Raw genomic sequence first — 26239 nt, 5'->3', positions numbered from 1 at the left:
AATCAACCCTGAGTGCTCATTGGAAGGACAGATACTGAAGCTGTAGGTGAAATATTTTGGCCACCTAATGCGAAGAGAAAACTCTGTGGAAAAGACCCTGATGCTGGGAAAGACTGAAGGCAAAAGGAGAAGGGGACGGCAGAGGATGAGATGGCTAGATAGCATCACCGATGCAATGAATATGAACTTGAACACACTCCGGGAGAGAGCGCAGGACAGGAAGGCCTGGCGTGCTATGGTCCATGGGGTCACGAAGAGTCGGACACGACTGAACAACAAAGTGTGTGCCAACTGTAAGTGCAGAGTGATTACTTCTATATATGCTCTGTGCTTGTTTTAAGTCCAAAAAGTGTTCCTAGCTCTGGGGCTAGGGAACTCGCCCCAGGAGCAAAGTGAGTTCTGGGAAAAAAAGAGAAAAGTTCCTAAACTCAAAAGGGGATGGAACTTCAGCAAGATGCTTCTGAAGTTAGCTGTAAGCCTGGCTGTGTTAGGGAGAGGCCTTCTTGAGGCTGGGTGCAGAAGCTATGACTGGATCGGAAGCTCCTGTTTGCGTCAAGCGGCATAGATGTTTAAGATAAAGAACTAGAGCTAATGTGAGGTAGAATGCTATAAATAGCGAGATTTTAACATGGTTGAGCAGAAAGACCTGGGGAGAGCAAAGATCCCACCAAACATAATTATGTAGCCTCTGCCTGCCAGATAGGCAAATGTACGATCTTAATATGGAATTCGTCCCTACCAGGAGTAGCTCTCTCCTAGGCAATAGAAGGATGGGTTAAAAAAACGCAAACTCAATTTTCAGGAGAAAAAATCCTGCTGGGCAAGGAGATAAATTGACTGACAGTTGGCATTTTAGTGGGTGGCACATGGAACACCGCAATGCTGTATTCATTGCCATAGTTTGTTAACTATCTGTTGTATTTTGTGTTTTTAGCTGATGTGATTGTATTTTGGGATTTTAAAGTGTAAGCTGCTTTCTGAGCTGTGGCTGCAAAATGGAGCAAAAATTCAAAAATGATAAAGTGAAAGGTCCATGAAATGGAAGTAGGGTGCAGTTGAGGAGGAGCTGGTGTTTGCTGCTTCACGTGTAGCGTGTAAAAAAGAGCCTGTGTGGTGTAGTGGTTAGGGTGCTGGACCAGGCCAGGCCTAGTCCACTCAAATCCCCACTCATCTGTGGAGCTCACTAGTGTCTTTGGGCCGGTCCATCTCTCAACCTGACCTACTTCAAAGGGTTATTGTGAAGATAAACTAGGCAGGCGGGGAAAACCATGCATGCCTTATTAAGCTCTTTGGAGGAAAGACGGGATATAAATGTAATAAATAAGAGCAGGGAATGTGAGTGATGGCATAAGAACAGTATAAAATAAATGTTTTGAAAGATCATGAATGGCATGGACATAAGGGAGGAGATGGAGCTATTCATTACGAATAACATGGAAAGACTTTGGACAGGGGCACAGTTATCCGTTTAGTACAAGACCTTCATTACACCAGCCAAAAAATTGCAAAAAATGTGCAAGTTTTAAAGATCTCCAGATCTTTTCATCAGGCAAGATGTTAGAAAAAGCCTGATGAAGAGTTCTAGATATCTCAAAAGCTTGCAGATTAAAAAAAAAAAAATCTTTTAGTTGGCCTAATAAAGGTATTATGCTTGGAATTTTGCTTAAGGCCAACAGAGCTACTTTCATTCTTTGTGAAGCTTAGTTTGATTTCCTTTGAGGTGGGGGTGAAAGCTGTGGAGCTAAAGCAGCCTTCCCTGACCTGGTTCCTCCAGATGTGTTGGACTGCAACTCCCAGAATCCCCCAGATAGCTAGTCCAACATATCTGGAGGGCACCAGGGTGGGAAAGGCTGAACTGAAGAACTGCTGTAGGTTTGAAATGAGCTTTGAAGGAAGAGATGACCGGGGGGGGGGGGGGACCGGTTTTGTCCAAAGAGATAGGGACACAATTTTATTAATTCAAATTTATATACTGCTTCCCACGAAGGTATCCAGGTAAAATACAATGGCATAAAAACAACAATACAAATGACACAATACAAATTAATCAGCAATAAGACCACACTCTCTGCTGTCTACAACTCTGCTGTGGAGTGAGATTAAGGCCACTGCAACCTTAAACATAGCTACTGGGGAATCTGCCCCTTTGGGACTGACTTCCAAGTAGACACGCTCAGGGCTGCTCTGGGTAATGCAGCGATGTGAATGAAGACTGGGTGAGGTCAGATCCAAGCCTTTTGCTCTGCCACAAAGCTCAGATTGGGGGACCTTGTTGGGCCAGTCACCATCTCTCAGCCTCTCCTACCTCACAGGATCGTTGGAGGATAAAAGGGGTGGGGGCGTGGGAGATGTATACATGCCACTTCAAGCTCCTTTAAGAAATTGAGATGGAATGGGCTACCACAATTTATTTATTTATTTATTTCATTTATATCCTGCCGTTTTTTCCTCCAAGGAACTCAAGGCAGCATACATAATCTTCCTCCTTCTTCCATTTTATCCTCACAACAATAACCCTGCGAGGTAGGTTGGGCTGAGAGTCTGCGACTGGCCCAAAGTCACCCGATGGGCTTCCATGGCTGAGTGGGGACTAGAACCTGGACCTCCCGACTCCCAGTCCAGCACTCCAGCCACTACACCACACTGGCTCTCTAACCGCAAGACCTAGCGATGGGCACCAATTAGGATGGCTTTAAAAGGGGATTGGGCAAATTCATGGAGCAGAAGGCTATCAATGGCCACTAGCCCTGTTCTATGTATACGCTCCAGGATCAATACCGGTTGCTCCAGAACCCGAAAGGCAGGGTGTTGCGGGCTCCTCATTTGGGCAGCTGGGCGCCCACTGTGTGAACAGAATGGTGGACTGGATGGACCCTTGGTCTGGTCCAGCAGGGCTCCTCTTACATCCTGATGAGATACAATTTCGGGCGCGATCCCATGCAAGGTTAGACCGAAAAAAGCCCTACAGCGCCCAACATTCTCCAGCCAGCGTAGCTGGCTGGAGAATGCTGGGCGCTGTAGGGCTTTTTTCGGTCTAACCTTGCATGGGATCGCGCCCCGCTTCGCTAAAAAGGGGGAGAACGATTGGGCGCTCACCCGGGTGGTTGGAAGCCACCGCGCCTTCCCCATAGCCCCAGGGAAGAGGAGGGAAATGCTCTCTGCACGTGCTCAGAAGTACCCTGATCTCCCTCCCCATCCCCATCCTCATCCTCATCCTCATCGGTAACAGCCATCCCTCCTTCCCGGCCGAGGTCGCGGCCGAGCTGCCCCGCGCGCGCTCGGCGAGGCGGGCGCCCCGGCCCCCCAGCCGGCGCAGGGACTCCATTTCCCAGGGAGCCGCCGGCCCGGGGAGGGCGTGCCCGGCTCGGCCGGCCTGCCGCGTTTACAGGAAGCGCGGCGGCGGAGGAGGAGAGGAGGGGCGCGCAGCCCGGCGCGCGCCAGAGGTGCCCGGGCCCGGGGTGCCGCGGAGGGAGCGGGGCGCGGGCAGGGGAGCCTCTCTGTCCGGGCGCTGCCGCGGTGCTGCCCGGCCCCTGCGGGGGCCCGCGCCCTCCAAGGGGCACGGCGGGAGCGATTCCCCAGGGCGGGCCGGGCCGAGGGGCACCCCTTGCCTCCGCCCCTCTTCGCCACCCTCGGGAAGGTGAACTGACACGAGCTCGGGCTGGTCGGCCTGGTCTCCCCGCCCCTGCTCCGAGCGCCAGACGGCGAGCGCCTCCGGGCAGGGGCCTGCCGCCGTGTGTCCCGCAAGGAGGCACGCGCGTGGGTGGTGCGGTGGAGCCTGCCCCAGCCCGGTGCTCTCCAGACGCGTGGAGCTGCGCCCTCCCTCACCCCAGCTGCAGACGCGTGGGGCTGCGCCCTCCATCACCCCAGCTGCAGATGCGTGGGGCTGCGCCCTCTATCACCCCAGCTGCAGACGCGTGGGGCTGCGCTCTCTGTCACCCGCAGCTGCAGATGCGTGGGGCTGCGCCCTCCATCACCCCAGCTGCAGATGCGTGGGGCTGCGCCCTCCGTCGCCCCAGCTGCAGACGCGTGGGGCTGCGCTCTCTGTCACCCGCAGCTGCAGATGCGTGGGGCTGCGCCCTCCCTCACCCCAGCTGCAGATGCGTGGGGCTGCGCCCTCCGTCGCCCCAGCTGCAGACGCGTGGGGCTGCGCTCTCTGTCACCCGCAGCTGCAGATGCGTGGGGCTGCGCCCTCCGTCGCCCCAGCTGCAGACGCGTGGGGCTGCGCTCTCTGTCACCCGCAGCTGCAGATGCGTGGGGCTGCGCCCTCCATCACCCCAGCTGCAGATGCGTGGGGCTGCGCCCTCCGTCGCCCCAGCTGCAGACGCGTGGGGCTGCGCTCTCTGTCACCCGCAGCTGCAGATGCGTGGGGCTGCGCCCTCCCTCACCCCAGCTGCAGATGCGTGGGGCTGCGCCCTCCGTCGCCCCAGCTGCAGACGCGTGGGGCTGCACCCTCCCTCACCCCAGCTGCAGACGCGTGGGGCTGCGCTCTCTGTCAGCTGCAGATGCGTGGGGCTGCGCCCTCCATCACCCCAGCTGCAGATGTGTGGAGCTGCGCCCTCCCTCACCCCAGCTGCAGACGCGTGGGGCTGCGCCCTCCGTCGCCCCGGCTGCAGATGTGTGGAGCTGCGCCCTCCCTCACCCCAGCTGCAGATGTGTGGAGCTGCGCCCTCCCTCACCCCAGCTGCAGATGCGTGGGGCTGCGCCCTCCGTCGCCCCGGCTGCAGATGTGTGGAGCTGTGCCCTCCCTCACCCCAGCTGCAGACGCGTGGGGCTGCGCTCTCTGTCACCCGCAGCTGCAGATGCGTGGGGCTGCGCCCTCCATCACCCCAGCTGCAGACGCGTGGGGCTGCGCTCTCTATCACCCCAGCTGCAGATGCGTGGGGCTGCGCCCTCCATCACCCCAGCTGCAGATGCGTGGGGCTGCGCCCTCCATCACCCCAGCTGCAGATGCGTGGGGCTGCGCCCTCCATCACCCCAGCTGCAGATGCGTGGGGCTGCGCCCTCTATCACCCCAGCTGCAGACGCGTGGGGCTGCGCTCTCTGTCACCCGCAGCTGCAGATGCGTGGGGCTGCGCCCTCCATCACCCCAGCTGCAGATGCGTGGGGCTGCGCCCTCCGTCGCCCCAGCTGCAGACGCGTGGGGCTGCGCTCTCTGTCACCCGCAGCTGCAGATGCGTGGGGCTGCGCCCTCCCTCACCCCAGCTGCAGATGCGTGGGGCTGCGCCCTCCGTCGCCCCAGCTGCAGACGCGTGGGGCTGCACCCTCCCTCACCCCAGCTGCAGACGCGTGGGGCTGCGCTCTCTGTCAGCTGCAGATGCGTGGGGCTGCGCCCTCCATCACCCCAGCTGCAGATGTGTGGAGCTGCACCCTCCGTCACCCCAGCTGCAGACGCGTGGGGCTGCGCTCTCTGTCACCCGCAGCTGCAGATGCGTGGGGCTGCGCCCTCCATCACCCCAGCTGCAGATGCGTGGGGCTGCGCCCTCCGTCGCCCCAGCTGCAGACGCGTGGGGCTGCGCTCTCTGTCACCTGCAGCTGCAGATGCGTGGGGCTGCGCCCTCCCTCACCCCAGCTGCAGATGCGTGGGGCTGCGCCCTCCGTCGCCCCAGCTGCAGACGCGTGGGGCTGCACCCTCCCTCACCCCAGCTGCAGACGCGTGGGGCTGCGCTCTCTGTCACCCGCAGCTGCAGATGCGTGGGGCTGCGCCCTCCATCACCCCAGCTGCAGATGTGTGGAGCTGCACCCTCCGTCACCCCAGCTGCAGACGCGTGGGGCTGCGCTCTCTGTCACCCGCAGCTGCAGATGCGTGGGGCTGCGCCCTCCATCACCCCAGCTGCAGATGCGTGGGGCTGCGCCCTCCGTCGCCCCAGCTGCAGACGCGTGGGGCTGCGCTCTCTGTCACCCGCAGCTGCAGATGCGTGGGGCTGCGCCCTCCCTCACCCCAGCTGCAGATGCGTGGGGCTGCGCCCTCCGTCGCCCCAGCTGCAGACGCGTGGGGCTGCACCCTCCCTCACCCCAGCTGCAGACGCGTGGGGCTGCGCTCTCTGTCACCCGCAGCTGCAGATGCGTGGGGCTGCGCCCTCCATCACCCCAGCTGCAGATGTGTGGAGCTGCACCCTCCGTCACCCCAGCTGCAGACGCGTGGGGCTGCGCTCTCTGTCACCCGCAGCTGCAGATGCGTGGGGCTGCGCCCTCCATCACCCCAGCTGCAGATGCGTGGGGCTGCGCCCTCCGTCGCCCCAGCTGCAGACGCGTGGGGCTGCACCCTCCCTCACCCCAGCTGCAGACGCGTGGGGCTGCGCTCTCTGTCACCCGCAGCTGCAGATGCGTGGGGCTGCGCCCTCCATCACCCCAGCTGCAGATGCGTGGGGCTGTGCCCTCCGTCGCCCCAGCTGCAGATGCGTGGGGCTGCGCCCTCCCTCACCCCCAGCTGCAGATGCGTGGGGCTGCGCCCTCCCTCACCCCCAGCTGCAGATGCGTGGGGCTGCGCCCTCCCTCACCCCCAGCTGCAGATGCGTGGGGCTGCACCCTCCCTCACCCCCAGCTGCAGATGTGAGGTCTGCAGCTCACATCATTCCCCATGGTAATGGGGGTTGCAGTCCAGCACATCCTGAGGGCACTAGGTTGGGGAAGGCTGATGTAGCGGTTAGAGTGTTGGACTAGGGTGGGGGAGAGCTGGGTTCAGATCTGCAGGTCAGTAGTGAGGCAGTGACTTGGTCGCCTTGGACCAGCCAACACCCCGCACCCCGCCCGGCCCTACTCTCTCTCAGCCTAGCCTTCTTCCCTAGGTTGTGAGGAGTAAACAGGGAGGGGGCGAACCCTGTATGCCCCCCTTTATACCCCACTCTTTAGAGGAAGGCTGGGATTAAAACGTAATGAAAGGATGAATCACTAACTCTTGCAGTCACTCACAAAGCAGCCCTGGGTACCACCTGTGTCCTCCTGGGCAGAAAGAGTTGACGGGAGGGGTGCCTGCCCCATTGCATTGTGCCTCCCCTCTCTGCCCAAGCAGACTGGTGGTCTTCCAGAACTTCCCTTGGGTGGGCCGGGGTGCTTGAAACCAGAGCTTGGTCTTCTGGGGTAATTGAACAGCCAACTATTACAGCTGAGGCATGTTCAGCGGGGCACTAGGGGGAAGCCGCGAGTGTTAACTTGCTGCCCAGTCGAAAGCAAGACCCAACTGCCTATGAACCCTGGTTTGGTGGAAGCCCCTGATTCAGTTTTAATCTCAGCCACGAATGTACGAAATGGCCTTAGCTTCCCTCTCTGCAATATGGACATAATAATACCAGCCTTTCTTACAGGGCTATTTTTATTATTATTACATTTATATCCCGCCTTTATTCCTCTTGCAAGGAACCCAAGGCGACTTACATGCTCCTCCTCCTCTCCATTTTATCCACACAACAACCCTGTGAGGCAGGTTAGGCTGAGTGTCAGTGACTGGCCCAAAGCCACGCTGTGAGCTTCATGGCTGAGTGGGGATTAGAACCCAGGTCTCCGGAGTCCCAGTCCAACACTAGCCACTACACCACAGTGGCTCTCCACCATTGTACGTATTATCGAAATAACGTATTGCAAAGTGCATTCAACACTTGAACATATACTATACAAATCTGCTTTCCCCAACCTGGTGCCCTCCGGATGTGTTGGACTACAACTCCCATTATTCCCAGCTGCAGATGTGTGGACTGCAACTCCCATCTTTCCCTTTGGCCATGCTGGCTGGAAATGATGGGAGCTGCAGTCCAGCACATCCTTGGGTTGGGGAAGGCGGATATAAATGCTATTTATTATGTAGATTTAATTAATGCTTTAGTCTGCCTTTTGCACCCTACACTAACAGATCTTGCCATCATGGCTGAGCCGGCAAGGCTGAAACGCATCTTGGTGACTGGCGGCTCGGGACTTGTGGGAAGGGCCATCGAGAAGGTGGTAGCAGATGGAGAAAAGCGGCCTGACGAGGAGTGGGTCTTCGTGTCCTCCAAGGATGCTGACTTAACGTGAGTGAGTTATTCTGCTGGAGCTTCAGAAATTCTGCTTGCTTGTGATGGCGGCAGCTCCTGGGACAGTCTGGTGAAGTCCACGAGGGCAGCGTTTCCCAATTAGACTCTCAAGCTGGCCAAGTCCACCCACTGAGCTGTTCCCCCAGGAGCCCTCCCCTGTTCTGTGCACAGAGATCTGTGATAGAATGGAGAAAGTTTCTGGGCACACATTTGAGGTCTGTGTGTAGCTTTTTTTTTTGGTCTCTGTGTATTTCCTTAAGGTTTGCTTTTGGGGTGCCCCGAGGCTGTGAGATTAGCAGGGCTAGATGAATATATACAGGGTGTACTGGACTGTTAGATCGGTGGGGTGAGGAATGGCAGTCCTTTTCCATCCTTCGCCTCTCTCCTTCCCTTCAGGAATGCCGCCGAGACCAAGGCCCTCTTTGAGAAACACAAGCCCACCCACGTTGTTCACTTGGCAGCTATGGTGGGGGGTCTCTTCAGGAATATGAAGTACAACCTGGATTTCTGGGTAAGGAGGCTGACTTATTTGTTTATTTATTTATAACTTCATTTATAATTTTATTATATGACTTTATTTATAAATTTATGAGTCGCCTTTCAGCCTGAATTGGGGCCCCCATGGTGATTTACGATTAAATTTGTTCTTGAAAGGGAAGGGAGTACACCATGGGCAGGGAGTACACCAGCCTCAGGAAACCTCATTTCTCCCCTTCCCCTCCCCAAATAGTGTGTACGTTATGTTATGTAGATCAATGCTAAATTAAGCAGATGTCAGCTGTTAAGTTCTTCTGAAAACAGCTGAAGTGGGGGGATTGGGGGCATGCACAAAAATGCATTTGAAGTGAAGGTGAGTACAGATTTTACACCCAAGCAATGTATGATGGAGACGTGGGGTGCAATGCGGCCCGTCTCCAGGTTTTCCCCCTTCTGTGTGTATGGGGGGGGGGGATTCCTGGGCCACCAGCTCCCCCTCCCCTACTGGTCCCCCTCCCATGTTTATCATAGAATCATAGAACAGCAGGGTTGGAAGGGGCCTACAAGGCCATCGAGTCCAACCCCCTGCTCAATGCAGGAATCCAAGTCAGAGCATCCCTGACAGGTGGCTGTCCAGCCTCGTCTTGATGCCTCCAGTGTGGGAGAGCCCACCACCTCCCTAGGGAATGGGTTCCATTGTTGTATTGCTCTAACAGTCAGGAGGTTTTTCCTGATGTTCAGCTGGAATCTAGCTTCCTGTCACTTGAGCCCATGATTCCGTGTCCTGCACTCTGGGATGATGGAGAAGAGGTCCTGGCCTTCTTCTCTGGGACAGCCTTTCAAGTACTTGGAAGAGCGCTGTCATATCTCCACTCAGCCTTCTCTTCTCAAGGCTAACATGCCCAATTCTTTCAGTCTCTCTTCATAGGGCTTTGTTTCCAGTCCTCTGATCATCTTCGTTGCCCTCCTCTGAACCCTCTGCAGTTTGTCTGCATCCTTCTTAAAGTGTAGTGCCCAGAACTGGACACAGTACTCCAGATGAGGCCTAACCAGTGCTGAGTAGAGGGGAACTAGTACTTCCCAGGATTTGGAAGCTATGCTTGTATGAATGCAGCCCAAAATAGCATTTGCCTTGTTTGCAGCCACATCACATTGTTGGTTCATATTCAGCTTGTGATCAACAACAATTCCAAGATCTTTCTTGCTTGTAGCGTTGTTATGGGGTTGGGTAATGGCTGGAACAGAGCCATGCTGTTATTTTTTTCAAATTTGGTTGTTAATTTTACTTAAGACCTTAGCAGTGCAATCCTATGCATATATATTCAGAAGTAAGTCCTATTGAGTTAAATGGGACTTACTTTCAGGTAAGTATGTATTTTATTTATTTATTTATTTATTTCATTTCTATACCGCCCAATAGCCGAAGCTCTCTAGGCAGTTCACAAAAATTAAATCCAAACAACACACAATAAAACAATTTAAAATATACAGAACATTAAAACCACAATATAACAATACAACCACAATAAAACCTAGCAGCAGTGCAAGAGTTTAAAATACAGATTTAAAACAGCAAAGATAAAAATTTAGAAAGCTAAAATGCTAAAATGCCTGGGAAAATAAAGTGTATAGGATTGCAGCCTAGGAAACCAAAATACAACTACCCCAAGAGAACTCAAATTCTGCATGGAATCAACTGAGCAAGTCAGAGGATATGTACCAGCCTGCATATTTAATACACGCATTTGCAAATTGTGTGTTTTTATTTTGAACTCATGATATGAATTGTTATAGAATTTGATTGTTTTAACATCAAAAATGGTTACGTTGGAAAGAGAAGTAGTATCATTTCATCGTCAGTAGTGGTATATGGTTCAGGCAAAATGGACTGGTTGCTTTCTAACACATTTGCATTGTGGCTTTCATTTTTATTTTTATGAATGAGTTCCACAAATTGCTTATGTGTCACGTGAAGAAGTATTTCCTTGGGCTCCCCTTTAAACCTGGTGTCCTCTCAGCTTCAGGGGGCAACCGTGAGGTTTTGCATTTTTAAAATGTCTGACTAGCAAGAGGCCTCAAGGAGCTGTATCCAGTGTTAGTCCTACTTAGAGCAGACCATTGAAACAAATGGGACTTCAGTTATTTATTTATTTATTTATTTATTTATTGCATTTATACCCCGCCTTTCTCCCTCTCGCAAGGAACTCAAGGCGGCTTACATTATCCTCCTCCTCACCGTTGTATCCTCACAACAACAACCCTGTGAGATAGGTTGGGCTGAGAGTCTGTGACTGGCCCAAAGTCACCCAGTGAGCTTCCATGGCCGAGTGGGGACTAGAACCCGGATCTCCCGGCTCCCAGTCCGTTACTCTCACCACTACACTACACTGGCTCTCCCAAGTTAGACTAACCTTGGATACAACCCAATGGCAGATCTCTAAAACCAAGGAGGAGTTGGTGCTCGTTCACCTCATGGTGGTCTGGGAAAATGTGCCCCCCCCTCGCCCCACTTAATCCTTTTTGCTTTCAGTACTCCAAGGGACTGCTTCCTTGCTCCAGGCGAGGGCTGCTGCTGCACGCCACAGATGTTCTCTTTTCTCTCTCCCGGATACAGGAGGGCTCAGCAGTATACAGACACACGCCCACATAGCAAAACGCGTCACACCGTGCCACCTCGGACGAGGGTTTGTTTGCTGTGGGGCGGGGCAGTGTAATCTGCAGCCACATCATCCTTAACCCAAAAGCCGGCTGCACATGGTCAGGCAAACGTCCAGTCCCAGCAGCATGTCTCCTTGTGTGTGTGAGGCTTGCAGCTGGCCAGTTGCCCACGGCTTCCTGCATAACACGTAGGGTGCCCTGCTGCAGAAGAGGACGCAGCTCTTGTCGTGGGAAACTCCCTTTATGCTAGGGGTGGGCATTGTGCGGCCATCCAGATATTTTGGCCTACGGCTCCCAGCAGCCCTAGCTAGCATAGCCAGTGGTGAGGGATGTTGGGCGCCAGAGGCCCAAACGTCTGGAGAGCCACACATTGCCCACCCCTGCTTTATACTGTGTCAGACCATTGGTCCATCTGGCTCAGTATTATCTGTGCTGACTGGCTGCTGCTCTCCAGGGTATCAGGCAAAGGTCTTTTCCCGTCAAAGGGCCGTAGCACCATGGCAGAGCTCCTGCTTTGCATGCAGAAGGTGCCAGGTTCGACCCCCAGCAGCTTCAGATAGGGCTGCAAAAACTCCTGGCTGAAACCCCGGATAGCCATTGCTGCCAGTCAGCGTTGACGACACTGGGCTAAATGGTACTGACTCAGTATAGGGCCGCTTCCTATGTCCCCAGTCCTACCTGGAGAAGCCGGGGCTTGAACCTGGCACCTTCGGCATGCAAAGCAGGTGATCTGCTGCTGAGCTACAGCCCCTCCCGAGAAGAGCAGTTAACAGTTGGGGAATGTCAGCTTTCATGACCACTGCTAAGGGTGCAGGGGTCCCCTCCTCTTCTGCTTCTGGCTAACCTCGTGAGGAGCAGTAACATTTTAGCCAGCTGCGCAGGTCGTGTTTCCTCCGCCTTTGCTGGCTGGCTGTGCTAATTAAACGTAGCCTTGACAAGCTGTCCGTGTGTTGACCTGGATGGGCTTTGAGGAGGACCTGTGTGTTTGTGTATGTACATGTGCTCCAGCCTCAGTGCGAAGTAGGAATCAGCGCAGTCCTACAGTGTCTACTCAGAAGTAAATGCCATTGCGTTTAATGGCACTTACTCCCAGGTAAGCGGGTGGAGGATTGCTGCCTTAAATGTTTAGCAATAACAACAGAAAAATGCAGCAGAGCATTGCAGCTGGGGTGACCTGTATTACGCAGGATCATGCCCCAGACCTCTGACGTTGTTGTCAGGCTCCAGGTGAACAGTTAATTTTTGATGCTGTCAGTATGGACAGTTGAGTGGTATGTTTAGTCATAACATGTAGCAGTCCTGTGGTGCTTTTGAATGTTCAGGGCAAGGTAGATCAGCATTATTATCCTTTTGTGCAAATGGGGAGTTTCGCAGATTAAGGAGCAATGGCCTTTTGATTCAAAAGCACTTTTGTTGAGAATCCTTGACTTGTAAAGAATTCCGGTGATCAGAAGGGACTTCTTCATAATTTTCAGAAGGGACTTCATAATTTTCAGAAGGGACTTCATAATTTTTCTTCTTGAAGCAGACAAATTCCAAATAGCTCTGAAATGGAACCCGCTCCCCACCCCCCTCAAAAAACCTCCCCTCACAATTAGGAGTTGTCAGAATAAGGACTGCTTACCATGGGCAAAAGATCAACTCAACTAAAAGCAACATCCAGTCCTCGGTACTAAGGTGGTTTCTCAGAACAGCCATTAATGCAGAATTGAAATGTAAAAAGCCATCTCAGTTTTCTCCCTGTTATTTATTAGTTTTGCGTACGGGCAGGTTTTGTTTGCTCGTTCTCCTAATGCCACTTACATACATGTATTCCTGTACGCTATATTCCAAGCTTGGAGGCGAGCTCCTTCCTCTTTTTATCCTGTCTTTTTGTTCCTTCGATGTTCCTTTTATGCATTTACAGTTTGTTTCTGTTTGTTCCAGAGAGGGATGCTATGTCTGAAATGCAAAATTGTACCTTAAAAATCCATGAAATTAAAAAAAAACTAAAAAGAGGAGGAAGAGAGATGGCAGGAATATACGTTGTGCAAAGACAGATCAGTACATTCTTTGATACCTGGTTTCAAATCTTACATACTGCCTATTTTGTGATGAATTTAAAATGTTATACTGTTAGTATCAGTGAAATGAATTGTTTGGATTGTTGTTCCTGTTTTCTTGGTATTATTGTTACTATTACCATTACTTACTTTTCTATATCAAAGGATTAAAGGTTTAGAAAAGATTAAAACCTTAAAACACAATATTATTATATTGTACCGCTGTTCTTGTGTTGTGAGATGCTTTGGACACATTGTGTGGAAAAGCGGCATACAAATTAAAGTGATTTATTATTTATTTGTTACGCTGATATCCCGCCTTTTTTCCTTCAAGGAGCCCAAGGCGGCATACATGATCCTCCTCCTCTCCATTTAATTCTCACAAGAACCCTGTGAGGCTGGTTAGGCTGAGAGTGAGTGAGTGGCCCAAAGTCACCCAGTGAGCTTCATGGCCGAGTGGGGACTAGAGCCGGGATCTCTCGAGTCCCAGTCCAACACTCCGACCGCTGGCTGAAAGCGTCTTAGAGCATCTTTGGCCAGAACGTTTTGTACGCTTAACTCCTGTCTGTCTGTCTCTCCCCGCCCTCCCCCCTCCAGCGGAGGAACGTGCATATCAACGACAACATCCTCCACTCGGCGTATGAGGCTGGCGTTCAGAAAGTGGTCTCCTGCCTTTCCACTTGCATTTTCCCTGACAAGACTACCTACCCTATCGATGAGACCATGGTGAGGGCTGCTGCCTGCGCGCTTCGTGTTGCTTGAGACGGGTTCTCACAACTCTGGGAGGTTTTTGCAACCGGTCGCCTTCTTAATGATTGGTCTGGGCTTGCCGTTTGCTAATGACACCGGGCCCCAGTTCATCCTGGCAGCCCCATCGCAAACCTTTCTCCAAGAGGTCTGTGCAGGGGGAATGTCCTAGGAAGAATCTGGGCTCTGATAGTTCCCCACATGACTCATTGGACATGAGCAAATAGCAGTTTGAGCTTGAAGGGAAAATGGCACCCATGGCTGGTGACCACAAAGGGTTGCGTGTCCTCTGTACTAAAAATGATTTCTTATTTCTTATTTTTTTAAGTATTTTTTTTATCCCGCTTGTCAGCCAGAAAAGACTACTGGAGCAGTTTACAAGTTTTTTGTTTTTTTTAAAAAAATTGGAAATCTGTGCCATGTAAAACTTCGGATTCTGTGATCTGTAAAAACTGAGGAGATTTCAGCCCTGCAACAGCTATGCATTTGGGTAGAGTGAACCAGTGGATGCTGGTGTCTCTGATGTCAGTGGGACGGTGAATCCGCTCTGGGTTTCAGTAAGAACCGGTCAGAACTCCAAAGGAGCCATCCAAGATGCGAAGCTGACTGAAACCTGGAGCGGATTCACCGCCCTGCTGACATTGGACCGCCCCACTGACATCGGAGACAACAGCCTCCAGTGGAGCGAGCGTGCATGAGGGAGGGGTCAGTGGCACTGTGGCTGCAGGCCTCCTCCCCCACCCCGACCTGTGGGTGGAACCTGCTGCTCCAATGCCACCCCCACCTCCCTCATGCATGATTGTTCTGCCTGGATGCACGTCTGTAGGGGGCTTTCAGCTTTGCTTGCTCAGTGTTTATTTCCCCACCACTGGAATTGTTTTGGAGTTTGCTCTCTTCCTCTGCACCATCTTGGGTGTCCAGTTCTCTCTCTGAGTATCTCTATGTGACAGGGGAGGCCTCTGCCTCCTCCCCAGCCCTCTTCTTGGGTCTCAAGAGTCCCCGCGACTTTGGTTTTGTGACACTCACCAACACCGTAATCCAAAATGAAGTTCAGCATTCCCTTCCAGATCCACAGTGGACCTCCTCACAGCTCTAACTTTGGCTATTCTTATGCAAAGAGGATGATTGATGTTCAGAACAGGTAAGTTCCTTCTGGTCTTCCCCCCATCCTGCACGGCATCCCACCCTGAAAAGCAAGGTTGATTTCTCATCTGCGAAGTGTTCCCTGTTTCAGCCCATAATTACTACCCAAAGGGTTTGTTAGTGGCTTGTTGGTTTTTCTATGGGATAAGTAGTGTGTCTTTGAAGACAGTGAACTTCCAGGTTCAGTATATGGATTTCTGACATAAACTGAGTAACTGAGTCCATGAGTAACTTGCATCTACTGGTTTCCCTGGTCATCATGACTCTTAACAGCGAACTAGGGTGCTGAGTGCCAACAGGCGGTAAGTGCTGACACCTCGGGAAAAAGAGGGACGTATTAGCGTGCTCGGGGGAACCCTGAGGTTTGCAACAATACCAATTTTTTCAAACCACAACACAAAAATGAGTTGAGAAAAAGAGGAATTCCAAAAACAGCTGAATGAGGATCAAGCATGCTTAGTAACCACAGAATGTTGAGTGTGTTCTAGAAAAGAAATATGGAAAACGTGTGTGTGTGTGTGTGTGTGTGTGTGTGTGTGAGAGAGAGAGAGAGAGAGAGAGAGAGAGATGACTGGCTTGAATTCCAACCTGGTGCCCTCCAGTTTTTTTGGGCTACAAATCCCATCAGCCCCAGAAAGCATGGCCAGTGGTCAGGAATGCTGGGATTTGTGCAAAACATTTGGAGGGCACCAGATTGGGGAAGGCTCGCTTACAGTATCCCGGGGGAGGACAAGCTGGCTTGCTGGCTCGAGCACTGAACAGGACACTTCTGTTAGGAGGTGAGGATGTGCTGCAACGTTTTATTGCACTTCTTGAACATCTTTTTATTTGCAACACAACTGCAGCAGCAGCCGCAGACATACAGAAAAAGGGAAAAGGAGGATTCATATCATGAAATGTATCAATATATGGTACTCATTAACATCTCCTTTGATACAGGGAAAAGAAAAGAGAAAAAAAACTCAAGGAGGGGGGAAAGGCTTAACAATTCCCTTTCAAATATATATGTTAATATAAGCTGTCTCATTTGTATCTCCAATGAGCAGCCCTCTACCCACAGCCAGGCAGAGATGCCTGTGCAGGCGAACACCCCGGATCGTGGACTTTGGGCCGAGTGGGTCTAGTGCTGCTCAGTAAAGCTACTGCCTCCCCCCTCACCTGCTCCGTTTCTCTGCACAGGGGCTATTTTGAGCAATACGGCTGCCGCTTCACCGCCGTCATCCCCACCAACGTCTTTGGGCCGCACGATAACTACAACATCGAGGACGGGCACGTCCTGCCGGGCCTCATCCACAAGGTGTACTTGGCCAAGCGTGAGTGTGGCAGCGAGGGATCTGCCCTTGCGGCTGGCGTCGGGCTGTTGCCTGAAACAGGAGAGGCGGCGCCCGAATCACAGGCAGGCAGTGGGGGGCTGGCCCACCCCCTTCTTGTGATGACCTTCTTAGAGCACAATCCTATGCATGTTTAGAGAGAGCAAAAGTCCTGCAGCTCCCAGCATTCCCCAGCCACCCATGCTGGCTGGGGAATGCTGGGAGGTGCAGGACTTTTTCTGTCTAAGGATGCATACAATTGCACCCTTAGCTACTGTTTTCAGAAGGCCACAGGAACACGATTTGGCTACAATAGGAGCAGTCAGTGTGGGGCAAATGGGTTTAATTAAGGACCACCTTGCATTTTTCTCCGTAATTCGAGGGCTGGGAGAGAGAAAGAGGGGGTAAATGTTCCCATTTAAGCAGGTATTTATGTAGCTTCATTGTCATGGCTCCCCTCACCCCACAGAGGAAGCTGAGAATTGTAGTTTTATGAGGGAGCTGCTAGAGACACTGATTCATTTCTAAGAGAGGCCCTGCCTGCAAACCACTTTGTCTGGCCGAGAATGCCTGCTCTGTAATTCAAAATGTGAAGCGGTGACTCTGGATATGCAGGGTGCGGGAAAATGCACCCTCGGAACATCCAGAGCTGCCCCCTTTTCTAAACGGATGCTGCACATGATCCAGGGTTGAGCTTTGGCAATTGAGATCGGTTCCCCTGGCGAGCCAAATTCAGATTTGGCGGGGGATCTCGAAACGGCAGTTCACAGGGCACACATCAACACATCTAGAGGACGCCTTGGGGCTTTTAAACTGGCTTATGTTGGTTTTGTCCCGGGTCCAGACTAGAGCACGGCATGATGGGACTTTTGCACCCGGCATAACATTGGCACTCAGTGGATTTGTAGTAGCCTGCAGGACTGTGTGGGGCATAAGGGGGTGAACTGGGGCTGCTGAGCTATGTTTGGTCCCTACACATGAATGAGCTGGGATGGAAAGATTGACTGCTTCATGGACGATGGGCTGGGGAAGGGAGCTGTTCTCTGCTTGTCCGTTTCCTCCATTCTCCTCCTACAGGAAATGGCACCGCTCTTACAGTCTGGGGGACAGGGAAGCCCAGAAGGCAGTTCATTTACTCTCTGGTAAGCTTGACTGCTGAGATGTGTGGATGTGAGGAAAAGCCAGTGTGGGGAGGAAGTTGGAGGAATAACAGAGATGTGGACTATCTACAGCAATGGGCAAGCAACTGTGTTGCAGGATATGGTTGTGCTTTTAATGGTGTCATAGAATAGTAAGGAGGATTTTCTACTGCCCCAGCACTAGGTGCCTGTCAGAATTTTATGAATGAGTTTCTATAGCATCTTCCAGGGTACAGTAGTTACAGTTTTCAGCTTGTTTTTCCTTGCGACAACCCTGTGAAGTAGGCCAGGCAGAGAGTGAGCAACGTATCCAAAGCCACCTGGCAAACCTGGGCCCCAGCTTGCTAAAACGGAGCACGTGGCGTGAATGGACGAGCTTCCGGATCTGGAGCGAGAGGGCTGGAAAAGGCCTCTGCGTGGCCTCTGGCTGTGGCTGACAGCGCTGGGCTGCAGCATGACCTGTTGGCCTCAGGTGTGTCTGCATTGCAGACTTAAATTGGCTTGCTGGTCTTCCCCTCTTGCCAGGGAACCCTGGGCACTGCAGTTCCATGAGAAAGGCTTGAGGATCCCCCATGGAGAATTCTCAGCACCCTCGCCAGACTACAATCCCCAGATTCTTTGGGGGAAGCCATGCTGGCTCATGTGGTGTAGAATACGCTTCATAGTCTAATGTGCCTCCGAGTAGAAGGGAAGCGACCCTTTGTCCCTCGCACAGAAGGCCAGTGTAGCGCAGCACCTGAAAGGCGGAGCTATGCCTCAGGATGCACCTCACTCCCATCTCTGCTCTCTGCTTGCTCTCGGCCCCCTCTCTGCAGTGCAGAGACCTGCCTTGCAGGGTGGTTGTGGGAAGGATCTGTGCGCGCATCGAGGCACAAGGGCCCTGTCCCCAATTCAGCGGGATAGGCTAGGGAGAGGGGAAGGAGAGCGCGTGCGTGGGGCAGACCATTTCCCGAGCTCCAACTCTGGCCTTGCACTTGTGCTGGGAGCATTTGCTTGGCACCCCCCGTGGCGCCCCTGCTCGCTCCTGCTGGTGCTCTGAGAAAGCGAAGGGGCTGGCCGGTGAGGCCCTTCCTGTTATTTCGATGGCAACGCTGCTGGGGTTCAAAGACAGCCTGGGCAGCTTTAAAAGCGGGTTAGACAAATGCATGGAGGAGAAGGCTGTCAGTGCCTGCTAGTCCTGATGGCTCTGTGCTGCCTCCAGTATCAGAGGCAGTTTGCCTCTGTACACCAGTTGCTGGGGAACATGGGCGGGAGGGTGCTGTCGCACTCGTGTCCTGCTTGTGGGCTTCCAGTAGGCAGCTGGTCGGTCACTGTGTGAATGGAATGCTGGACAAGATGGGCCCTTGGTCTGATCCTGCATGGCTCTTCTGATGTTCTTATGATCTTTTCACAGAATTGGGAATATTTTGGAAACGACTGGGATGCTTAGAAGGCAAAGAAGGAAAGGTGGTGAGGGGCGTGCAGGGTGCAGACAAGTGGTCAGGGGGCAGGAATTGTTGCACGTTTTAACTCTTAGGTCCCCTTGGGGGGCCCTGTTTGGGTCGAAAGGTGACCCATAAATTTGCAAATAATAAAAGAAATAGGAAAGGAAGCAGGCTTAAGGGGCGTGGAACCATGCAGGGAGGGAGAAACTCCCCAAGGTTCAGATATTCGCCTCTGGGCGATCAGGAGGGGACACAGACATCTGCTCTCTTGTGCCCACAGGACTTGGCACGGCTGTTCCTCTGGGTCTTGAGGGAGTATGAGGAAGTGGAGCCCGTCATTCTATCAGGTAAGGCCGCCTGCAAAACTCATGCAAAACTGCACACTCCCCCCACCCTTCTGAGGCTGCACATATCGTGGGCTGCTGCTTCTGTCACAGCCATTCCTTCTGGTCCTCCATTGAGCTGGAAGAGTCATCTGTGCTCTGGTAATCTCCAAGTTAGATTACAGCAATGCGTTGTACGTGGGGCTGCCTTTGAAGACGGTTCAGAGGCTGCAGCTTGTGCAGAATGTGGCAGCCACACTGATAATGGGGACCAGAAGGCTGAACATATAACATCAGTTCTGGTCCACTTGCGCTGGCTGCCTGTACATTTTCGAGCCCAGTTCAAGATGCTGGTTTTGACTTAAGAAGGCTTGGGACCACAGTACCTAATGGAGCACCTCTCCCAGCATGAACCTACCCACACACTGTGGTCGACATCTGAGGCCCTCCTCTGAATGCCTCCTCCAAGGCAGATTCAGAAGATGGCAACAAGGGAGAGGGCCTTTTTTGGTGGTGGCCCCCTGATAGTGGCATGATCTCCCCACTGACGTGCTAGGCGCCAACATCATCATCTCTTTGCCACCAGATTAGACTGTGCTCTACTCCTAGGCATTTGATGGCATTTAATTGTTTTCAAATGTTGTAGGTTTTATGTTTTGTAATTTTTTAGCTTTGGCTATTGGGCGGTATAGAAATAAAATAAATGAAATTAAATGAAAGAGAGGAATGTGGCGTTAGAGAGGCTGGTGCCACTCTTGTCCCTGAACTCTCACATGACTTACCTTGTTCTTTTGCGGTCTACATTGTTGATATGCCCAGTAACTGCATGTAGCTAAAAGGAAATGCAATTTGGCCGTTTCTCCTGTATCTGTGTACACACTGGCATCCTTAACTGATTCTTCCTCCCTTCTCCCCTTCCAGCCATTCTGCTCCCTTCCTCACCCACCATTTAATGCACTATTTCTGAATCTTCAGAAGGGGGGGAGGGAGAACTCCAAATAATGAGTGCGGAGAGTGGAGGGGATACCCTTTCCAAACTTCCAGGGCCTGTTCATTTGCAGGAGGAACAGGGCGGACGGGTCGATAATGGAACTGACACAGGATGTCATGAACGTTTCATTTTGGTCTCTTCTCTTTAGTTGGGGAAGAAGATGAGGTCTCCATACAGGAAGCAGCCGAGTGCATCATGGGGGCCATGGGCTTCAAGGGGGAGCTCCTGGTATCCTTGCAAACGAGTTCCAAGGCACTGCACAGCTCCAAAGATCTTTACAACTTCTACTTCCTCTTCTGGGTTTTTGGAAAGGCAGCATTGCTACCTTTTTAAGATTCTTCTGCAAAGCCCTTTGTTTTCCTGGAACTGCGGATAGCTGTTGATTCAGATTGTGATGTGTGTGCAGGAGACAGCGACGCATGTTGACCCCTTCCTCTTGTGTGATTTTCCAGATTAAAATACCCCCCCTTTAAAGCTGCTATTTGTTCTGTGGGGGAAACACAGAGGCACCCCCATGGTCTGTGTACATGTCCGGGTGAAACAAGTAGTATCTTTTCATGTGCCACATCACACCTAGTTACACGCTTTAGAGGAGGGGTAGGCAAGCTGGTGTGCTCCAGATGTTTTGGACTACAACTCCCACAAACCCCAGCCAGCATAGTCAATGGTCAGAGATGATGGGAGTTGTAGTTCAAAACACCTGGAGGGCACCAGCTTGTCTACTTCTGCTTTAGTGGTTCAGACTGCCGCCTTGAGTGTGCAGTCAGAGGCAAACCAAGGTTTATTGCTGCATGCATGTATGGAACAAACCTGAGGGGTTGGTCTCGTCTCCCTGTCTCTCCCTCTGCCTGTCTCTCCCTCTGCCTGTCTCTCTCAGAATGAGAGAGAGAGGATGTCACATGCCTGATATTTTTAAGCTTTGCTCGTAGAGGAGATCCAGACTCTTCCTATTCATTCTGTGACCCACCTCTGCAGGTGTTAAAAACCCTGCGCTTCCCGTGAACTGCACAGGTTATTCAGCTATAGCTTGGGTGTTGAACCTCTTTCAGCCCAAGGGCTGAATCCCATTTTGGGAGAAGCTCTCAAGGGCCAGATTGGAGTCGTGGGTGGGGCCAAAGAAAAAAGGGGTGAGGCGCCCCCCCATATTGCATTTTAAAGCTCCTACTGCCAGTAAGTCTGAGGAGAGTCATTTGAACCTTTTAGAACGGGGCGAGGGGGGGGATTGCACAGGAGTTGGGAAACTGCCAAATGACTGGTGCTGGGGGAAAGAGCGGAGGCCATCTGGGGAAAACCAGGGGACTGGATTGGGACCTTGAGCCTTAAGTAAGTTTGGTATCGATGGGGTATGGGGGTGCTGCAGAAGTGCGGGTGTCATAGCTTCATGTTAGGGGACATGCTTTGCATGCCAAAAACCTGTAGCTCAATCCACCAACTTCTTTACTGATGTATTTTTTTTTTTGCTGGCCTTTGTTTTATCATGTGACTATTTCTTTGCAATTTTTTATTATGTTTAGTTTGGTTAACTGTTTGGTGTACTTCACATTTTTATTGTGGGCTGCATTTTGTGAGGGCTTGCCCAAGAAGGCAGGCTAGAAATATATCAGACAAACAAACCTCCAGCTCGAAGGGCAGGGGGGTTGCGGAAGACCTCTTGGTGCATTACAGGGTCCAGGCAAGATCAGAGTTCCTTCCTTTACCCGCTTCCCAGTTTGACACAACTAAGTCGGACGGGCAGTTCAAGAAAACAGCCAGCAACAACAAGCTGAAGCGATACCTCCCGGATTTCAAGTTCACGCCATTTGAGCAAGGTGAGGAAAGCAAAGCCTTCCGAAAAGAGGAGTTGCTCGGCACTCGGTTAAACCGACAGTCCATCTCACAGCCGCTTTCCAGGGTGGAGGCCCTTCCTAGCCCTGCTATGCTTGAGTTGCCCCCAAAGCAACCTCCTAGAGACTGAGCCTAGAGGCTTGCACATCAGTGCAACAAGCTGCACGTGTCCTCCAACCCATCCTTTCTTACTGAGCCCTGTGACACCTTTGTCAGGTCTCTGATGAAGCAGGCTGCTGGTGAAGGCACCTTCGGGCCATAATGAACAGTGACCTGCTTCGCACGATCACCGCTGCCCACTCTGGCTTGCAGCGTGTGCCAGGTGGTTTTTGAATATTCAAGCCATGGCTTGTCATGTCATCCAAACTTGGGCAGTAGGGGTTGTCTGAGGGTTAAACAACCCTCAAATAACCCTACAGCAGACCATGGGTCATTCGCGGGTTGTTTAACCTTCAAACAACCCTTGCTGCCTCGGTTCAGATGACATGACAAACCTTGGCAACCCCCTGCCAGAGGCTGAATATTCAAAATGCCCACCCGCCCATGCACTTCCCACTGTGACTTAAATAAGCCATGGTGGGTTACAGTGATTGTGCAAACGGGCCCATAGGCTTTTAAGGTGCTGCATATTAACAGCTTTGTTCCTGGAATGCACCCTTGCTTTCTGCACTCTCCCAGCATTCCCACCCCCTTAGAAAGAAAGAAACCTTCCAGTATCTGTTTCACAGTGCCAGTTAGGGATGAAAACTGAGTTGTGTTCTGGAGAGGATGAGGTAAGAAAAAAAGCCCCTTACCAAATGTGGAGTTAACCCCTTTCCAACTGGGACAGGTTCTCGGCTGCTGGTAAAAGTAATGATCAGTGTCATTTAGAGGACAGTGTGTCAGGTTCAAATCCCTTCTCAACCACAAGGCACACAGGGCAACTTTGGGCCAGTCCCTGTCTCTCAGCCTAGCCTCCCTCTGCATTATTGCAAGGACAACATTTGCTTCTTTTGCTGAATATGTGATGCTTCTGCTTAGGGATGTAAGAGAAACTCGTTTGTTAGTTTATGACCAGAATTTACTCCGTTTGCATCTCCTGAATAAGAGCGCAATCTGCAGGCAAGCTCGTACATACCCAAGCTTCCAATGATGTTTGCAGGGTAGGAGGGAAATGCATTTGAAAGATGTGCACGTTAGAAAAATGTGCATGAAGAAAATCCATACTTTTTGAAAAGTGTGCACAAGCACACTTTAATCAATGGGAGACGATTGTGTACTTTCGTGTGCAAGTATTTGAGATTTCATATGAAAAAAAATGTTCACAATCCGGCACGGATGCGAGTTGGACTGAGCTTCAAGGTGGAACTTGGAGAACCTTACTAAGCTTGCTTTTTGCTGATGCATGCATCCCTCCTCCTGTTAATCCGGAGGGCAGGAGTCTGAACCTACGCAGGCCCCTGATCTGCTGCAATTGTACTCCGCCACTGAGGTGTCACCTGGCATTGCTTACACATGTTTCAAGCCTATTTTTGCAGCCTTGAGGACAAGAAATACCTTTTATTCGTTTCCCGCCCCCTTGAAATGAAAACTGCTACAGTCAGGATGCAGAATTCTTTGCCTAGGGTTGGTTTCTGAACTCACTTGATGCAACTGTCGAACATCTTGGAACATGCGCCTAGAAAAGCTAAATTCTGCACCCAGACTGTGCTGTACAAGTTTGTGTAATTTGCTTTGTTTTCTTGAAGCTAGTGGGGAAGCAGTGGAGAGTACTGAAGCTTCCCTCCACCCCCACCCTCCATGCCCCTGGGACATCTTCCTTCTCAGACGTGGAGGCCTGGTTTGCCTGTTTTCAAGCTTAATTCTAGAGAGGATTAAAAACTTAATTCTCTAGAGCTAATAGGGAGCCAATTTTTAGCACCAGCTGAAGGGTCAATGTGCTTAGAAAAGTGGCCATCTCTCAACAAAAAGAGCCCCCACATCTGGATTTCATTGGTTCTGATTATTTTTCCTCTCTCTCCTGCAGCTGTGAAGGAAACATGTGACTGGTTCTGCATCAACTATGACATCGCTAGGAAATGACGAAAGGGACAGGAGTGGTCAAATATTGGCCATTGCTGCTGTCTGCAAGTTTGAATCAAACTCAGGTCATCTTTTGCTAGAGCCAAGAATGAGAATAAAAGGGCCATATGGGGTGCCGGAACATGGTACACGCAGCACTTTTTTCTGAAGCAGGGGTGGTGGATCTTTGAAAATGGAGCTGTTTCTATAATTATGTATTTAGGGGTAATGGTGGTGGTGCTACAGTTTTCCTGTTACAAGCAATCATTTTGAAAACTGGCTTTGAGCATTTTGCTGGACATCTTGGAAAGGGGGTGACAAGTCCTCAACCCAACTTCAGTTTTTTACACATCAAATACTCAAAACACTAATCATCTGTCCTGTTTCATAACACCAGTGCCCTGTTTCTAGCAGCACAGTGCTGTTTTGCCCAAATCCCCTTCTGTTTTTGGGAAGAGACAGTTACCCACAGCAGAAGCTGATGTGGTTATAGGAACCATTCTGGCATAGGAAGACACTGCTCTTCAAGGGCAGAGACTCGCACCCTGCCATCCTTACCTGATCCTTCTCCAACTCTCAAAACAAGTATGTGAAGAGGTTCAGGGATGGGTAACTTGCAGCCTTCAGACTTCTGGCCTGCAAGTCATAGAATCATAGAATAGTAGGGTTGGAAGGGGCCTACAAGGCCATCGAGTCCAACCCCCTGCTCAGTGCAGGAATCCATTGTCTCATTGTCCTAGCCAGAATAGCCAATGCTGAGGGATGGTGGGATTTGTAGGCCAAAATAGGTGGTTGCCCACCCTTGATTTAGATGGCCACAGGTGAGGGGAAAAGCCCAAAGTTCAGGGATAGAGCCCAATGGCTACTGGTCCTGATGGCTCTATGCTACCTCCATTATCAGAGGCAACATCCCTATGGATACCAGTTGCTGGGGAACGTGGGCGGGAGGGTGCTGTTGCACTCATGTCGTTCTTGTGGGTTTCCTGTGGGCAGCTGGTTGGCCACTGTGTGAACAGAATGCTGGACCCTTCATCTGATACAGCAGGGTTCTTATGTTCTAATGTACCCCTTGGATGCAGAAAGTCCTAGGTTCAAGCCCCATCATCTCCAGCTGAAATGATTGCAGGAGACGCACGAGTCTGAGTGTAAGGCAGCATCACTCGATCAGAGTTGCAGTTGTAGGGTTTGGAGCTGCGTTTTTGCCTTCTGAGGGGTTTGTGATGCTACTGGGGTAGAGCTGCCTAACCACACGTGACATGGAAGGCAAAACCTGGGCTAGCCTCCAGGATTCAATTTGAGCAGGCCTTCTGCCAAGGTAGAGCTGTTCTTTGTTTGCAAGCAATTAAATGTCAAGAGCCCCCCAGTGTTGGTTAAAGGCAACAGGCCACTAGAGAAGCCAGGTAGAACTCTTTTCATTGTCAGTGGCTTTATTAAAATTTTCTGTAGCTTGTTTCACTTTTGGCTTACAGCTATCCTTGAGACAAGACTGTCCAAGAAACCACTGTAATCAAATGCTTCAATAAATCAGGTCTTTCATACTCATGTGGTCTGCTTCCAGCAATAGAAGGAGCTATTTTTGCCTGCTGTGCACAACAGCTATTAGGCAATATTCTGGGGCTGACATTCTATAAATTTCCCTCTGAAAATTAATGCTTGAGTTGCATGAACTGATTCCACCATTTCCATGAGAGTGCATTTGGGCCTTGTTGCTAAGGCAGGATTTCTCAAATTGGGGAGAGCAATAGAGAGTTGCTGGCAGGATGCACAGCCCCACCATACTGCTAGGGCCCATTTCAAACGTTTGAAAAGCTTCAGCGCTTGAATGGGTCAGGGCTGCCAACCAGTCCTCCTGCGTGTTTTTTGGTGAAACAGTTTCTCCTCCTCTAGTGGGTGGGGCTGGCTAAAGAGTAACAGTTAGAATGACTGGTGCTAGCCTTTGCTGCATGGTCAGCACTGAACTACGCATGCATTTCATTTACACAAGACTTATTAGAATTGGATTTAATTAACGGAAAACTTCACTTACAGCTTGGGAACCAAAATATACAGTATCCTTCCATCTTTAAGGTGTGCTATTTTGATATTACCCATAAGGTGGGACTGAGGCTAGCCAATGAG

At 51.5% G+C, this 26239-nt stretch overlaps 1 protein-coding gene across 4 annotated transcripts; it reads left to right on the top strand.

The window, feature by feature from the left end:
* On the top strand, positions 1-26182 carry GFUS (GDP-L-fucose synthase). 4 transcript variants are annotated; one of them, XM_084848585.1, is made up of 11 exons: positions 1-293; positions 7844-8000; positions 8400-8514; positions 13778-13906; positions 14995-15068; positions 16250-16383; positions 17458-17522; positions 19224-19290; positions 20406-20485; positions 21966-22065; positions 24087-25763. In XM_084848585.1, exons 1-11 carry the CDS (start codon positions 68-70, stop codon positions 24140-24142), a joined length of 1203 nt encoding a protein of 400 aa, XP_084704711.1. In that variant the 5' UTR covers positions 1-67; the 3' UTR covers positions 24143-25763. The 4 variants fall into 4 exon arrangements, with proteins under 4 accessions (XP_084704711.1, XP_084704713.1, XP_084704714.1 ...); XM_084848587.1 differs by lacking the exon at positions 1-293 and adding an exon at positions 3385-3443 and having other exon boundaries at positions 24087-26182; XM_084848588.1 differs by lacking the exon at positions 1-293 and adding an exon at positions 3385-3637.
* The last annotated feature ends 57 nt before the right edge of the window (positions 26183-26239 follow it).

The sequence above is a fragment of the Heloderma suspectum genome, chromosome 4 (assembly GCF_057233095.1).
Source record: "Heloderma suspectum isolate Gila_16-S chromosome 4, 16-S_ref, whole genome shotgun sequence".
In the NCBI taxonomy this organism is placed as follows: Eukaryota; Metazoa; Chordata; class Lepidosauria; order Squamata; family Helodermatidae; genus Heloderma; species Heloderma suspectum.
This window is presented reverse-complemented; position numbering and strand designations above follow the sequence as displayed.

What these genes read in the sequence shown, in the direction of transcription:
- GFUS (XM_084848585.1), top strand. Translation starts at nt 68, where the DNA reads ATGCGAAGAGAAAACTCTGTGGAAAAGACCCTGATGCTGGGAAAGACT. An exon ending in ATGATTGATGTTCAGAACAG is followed by an intron (nt 15,069 to 16,249) that starts GTAAGTTCCTTC and finishes TTCTCTGCACAG; the next exon opens with GGGCTATTTTGAGCAATACG. An exon ending in GGCAGTTCATTTACTCTCTG is followed by an intron (nt 17,523 to 19,223) that starts GTAAGCTTGACT and finishes TTGTGCCCACAG; the next exon opens with GACTTGGCACGGCTGTTCCT.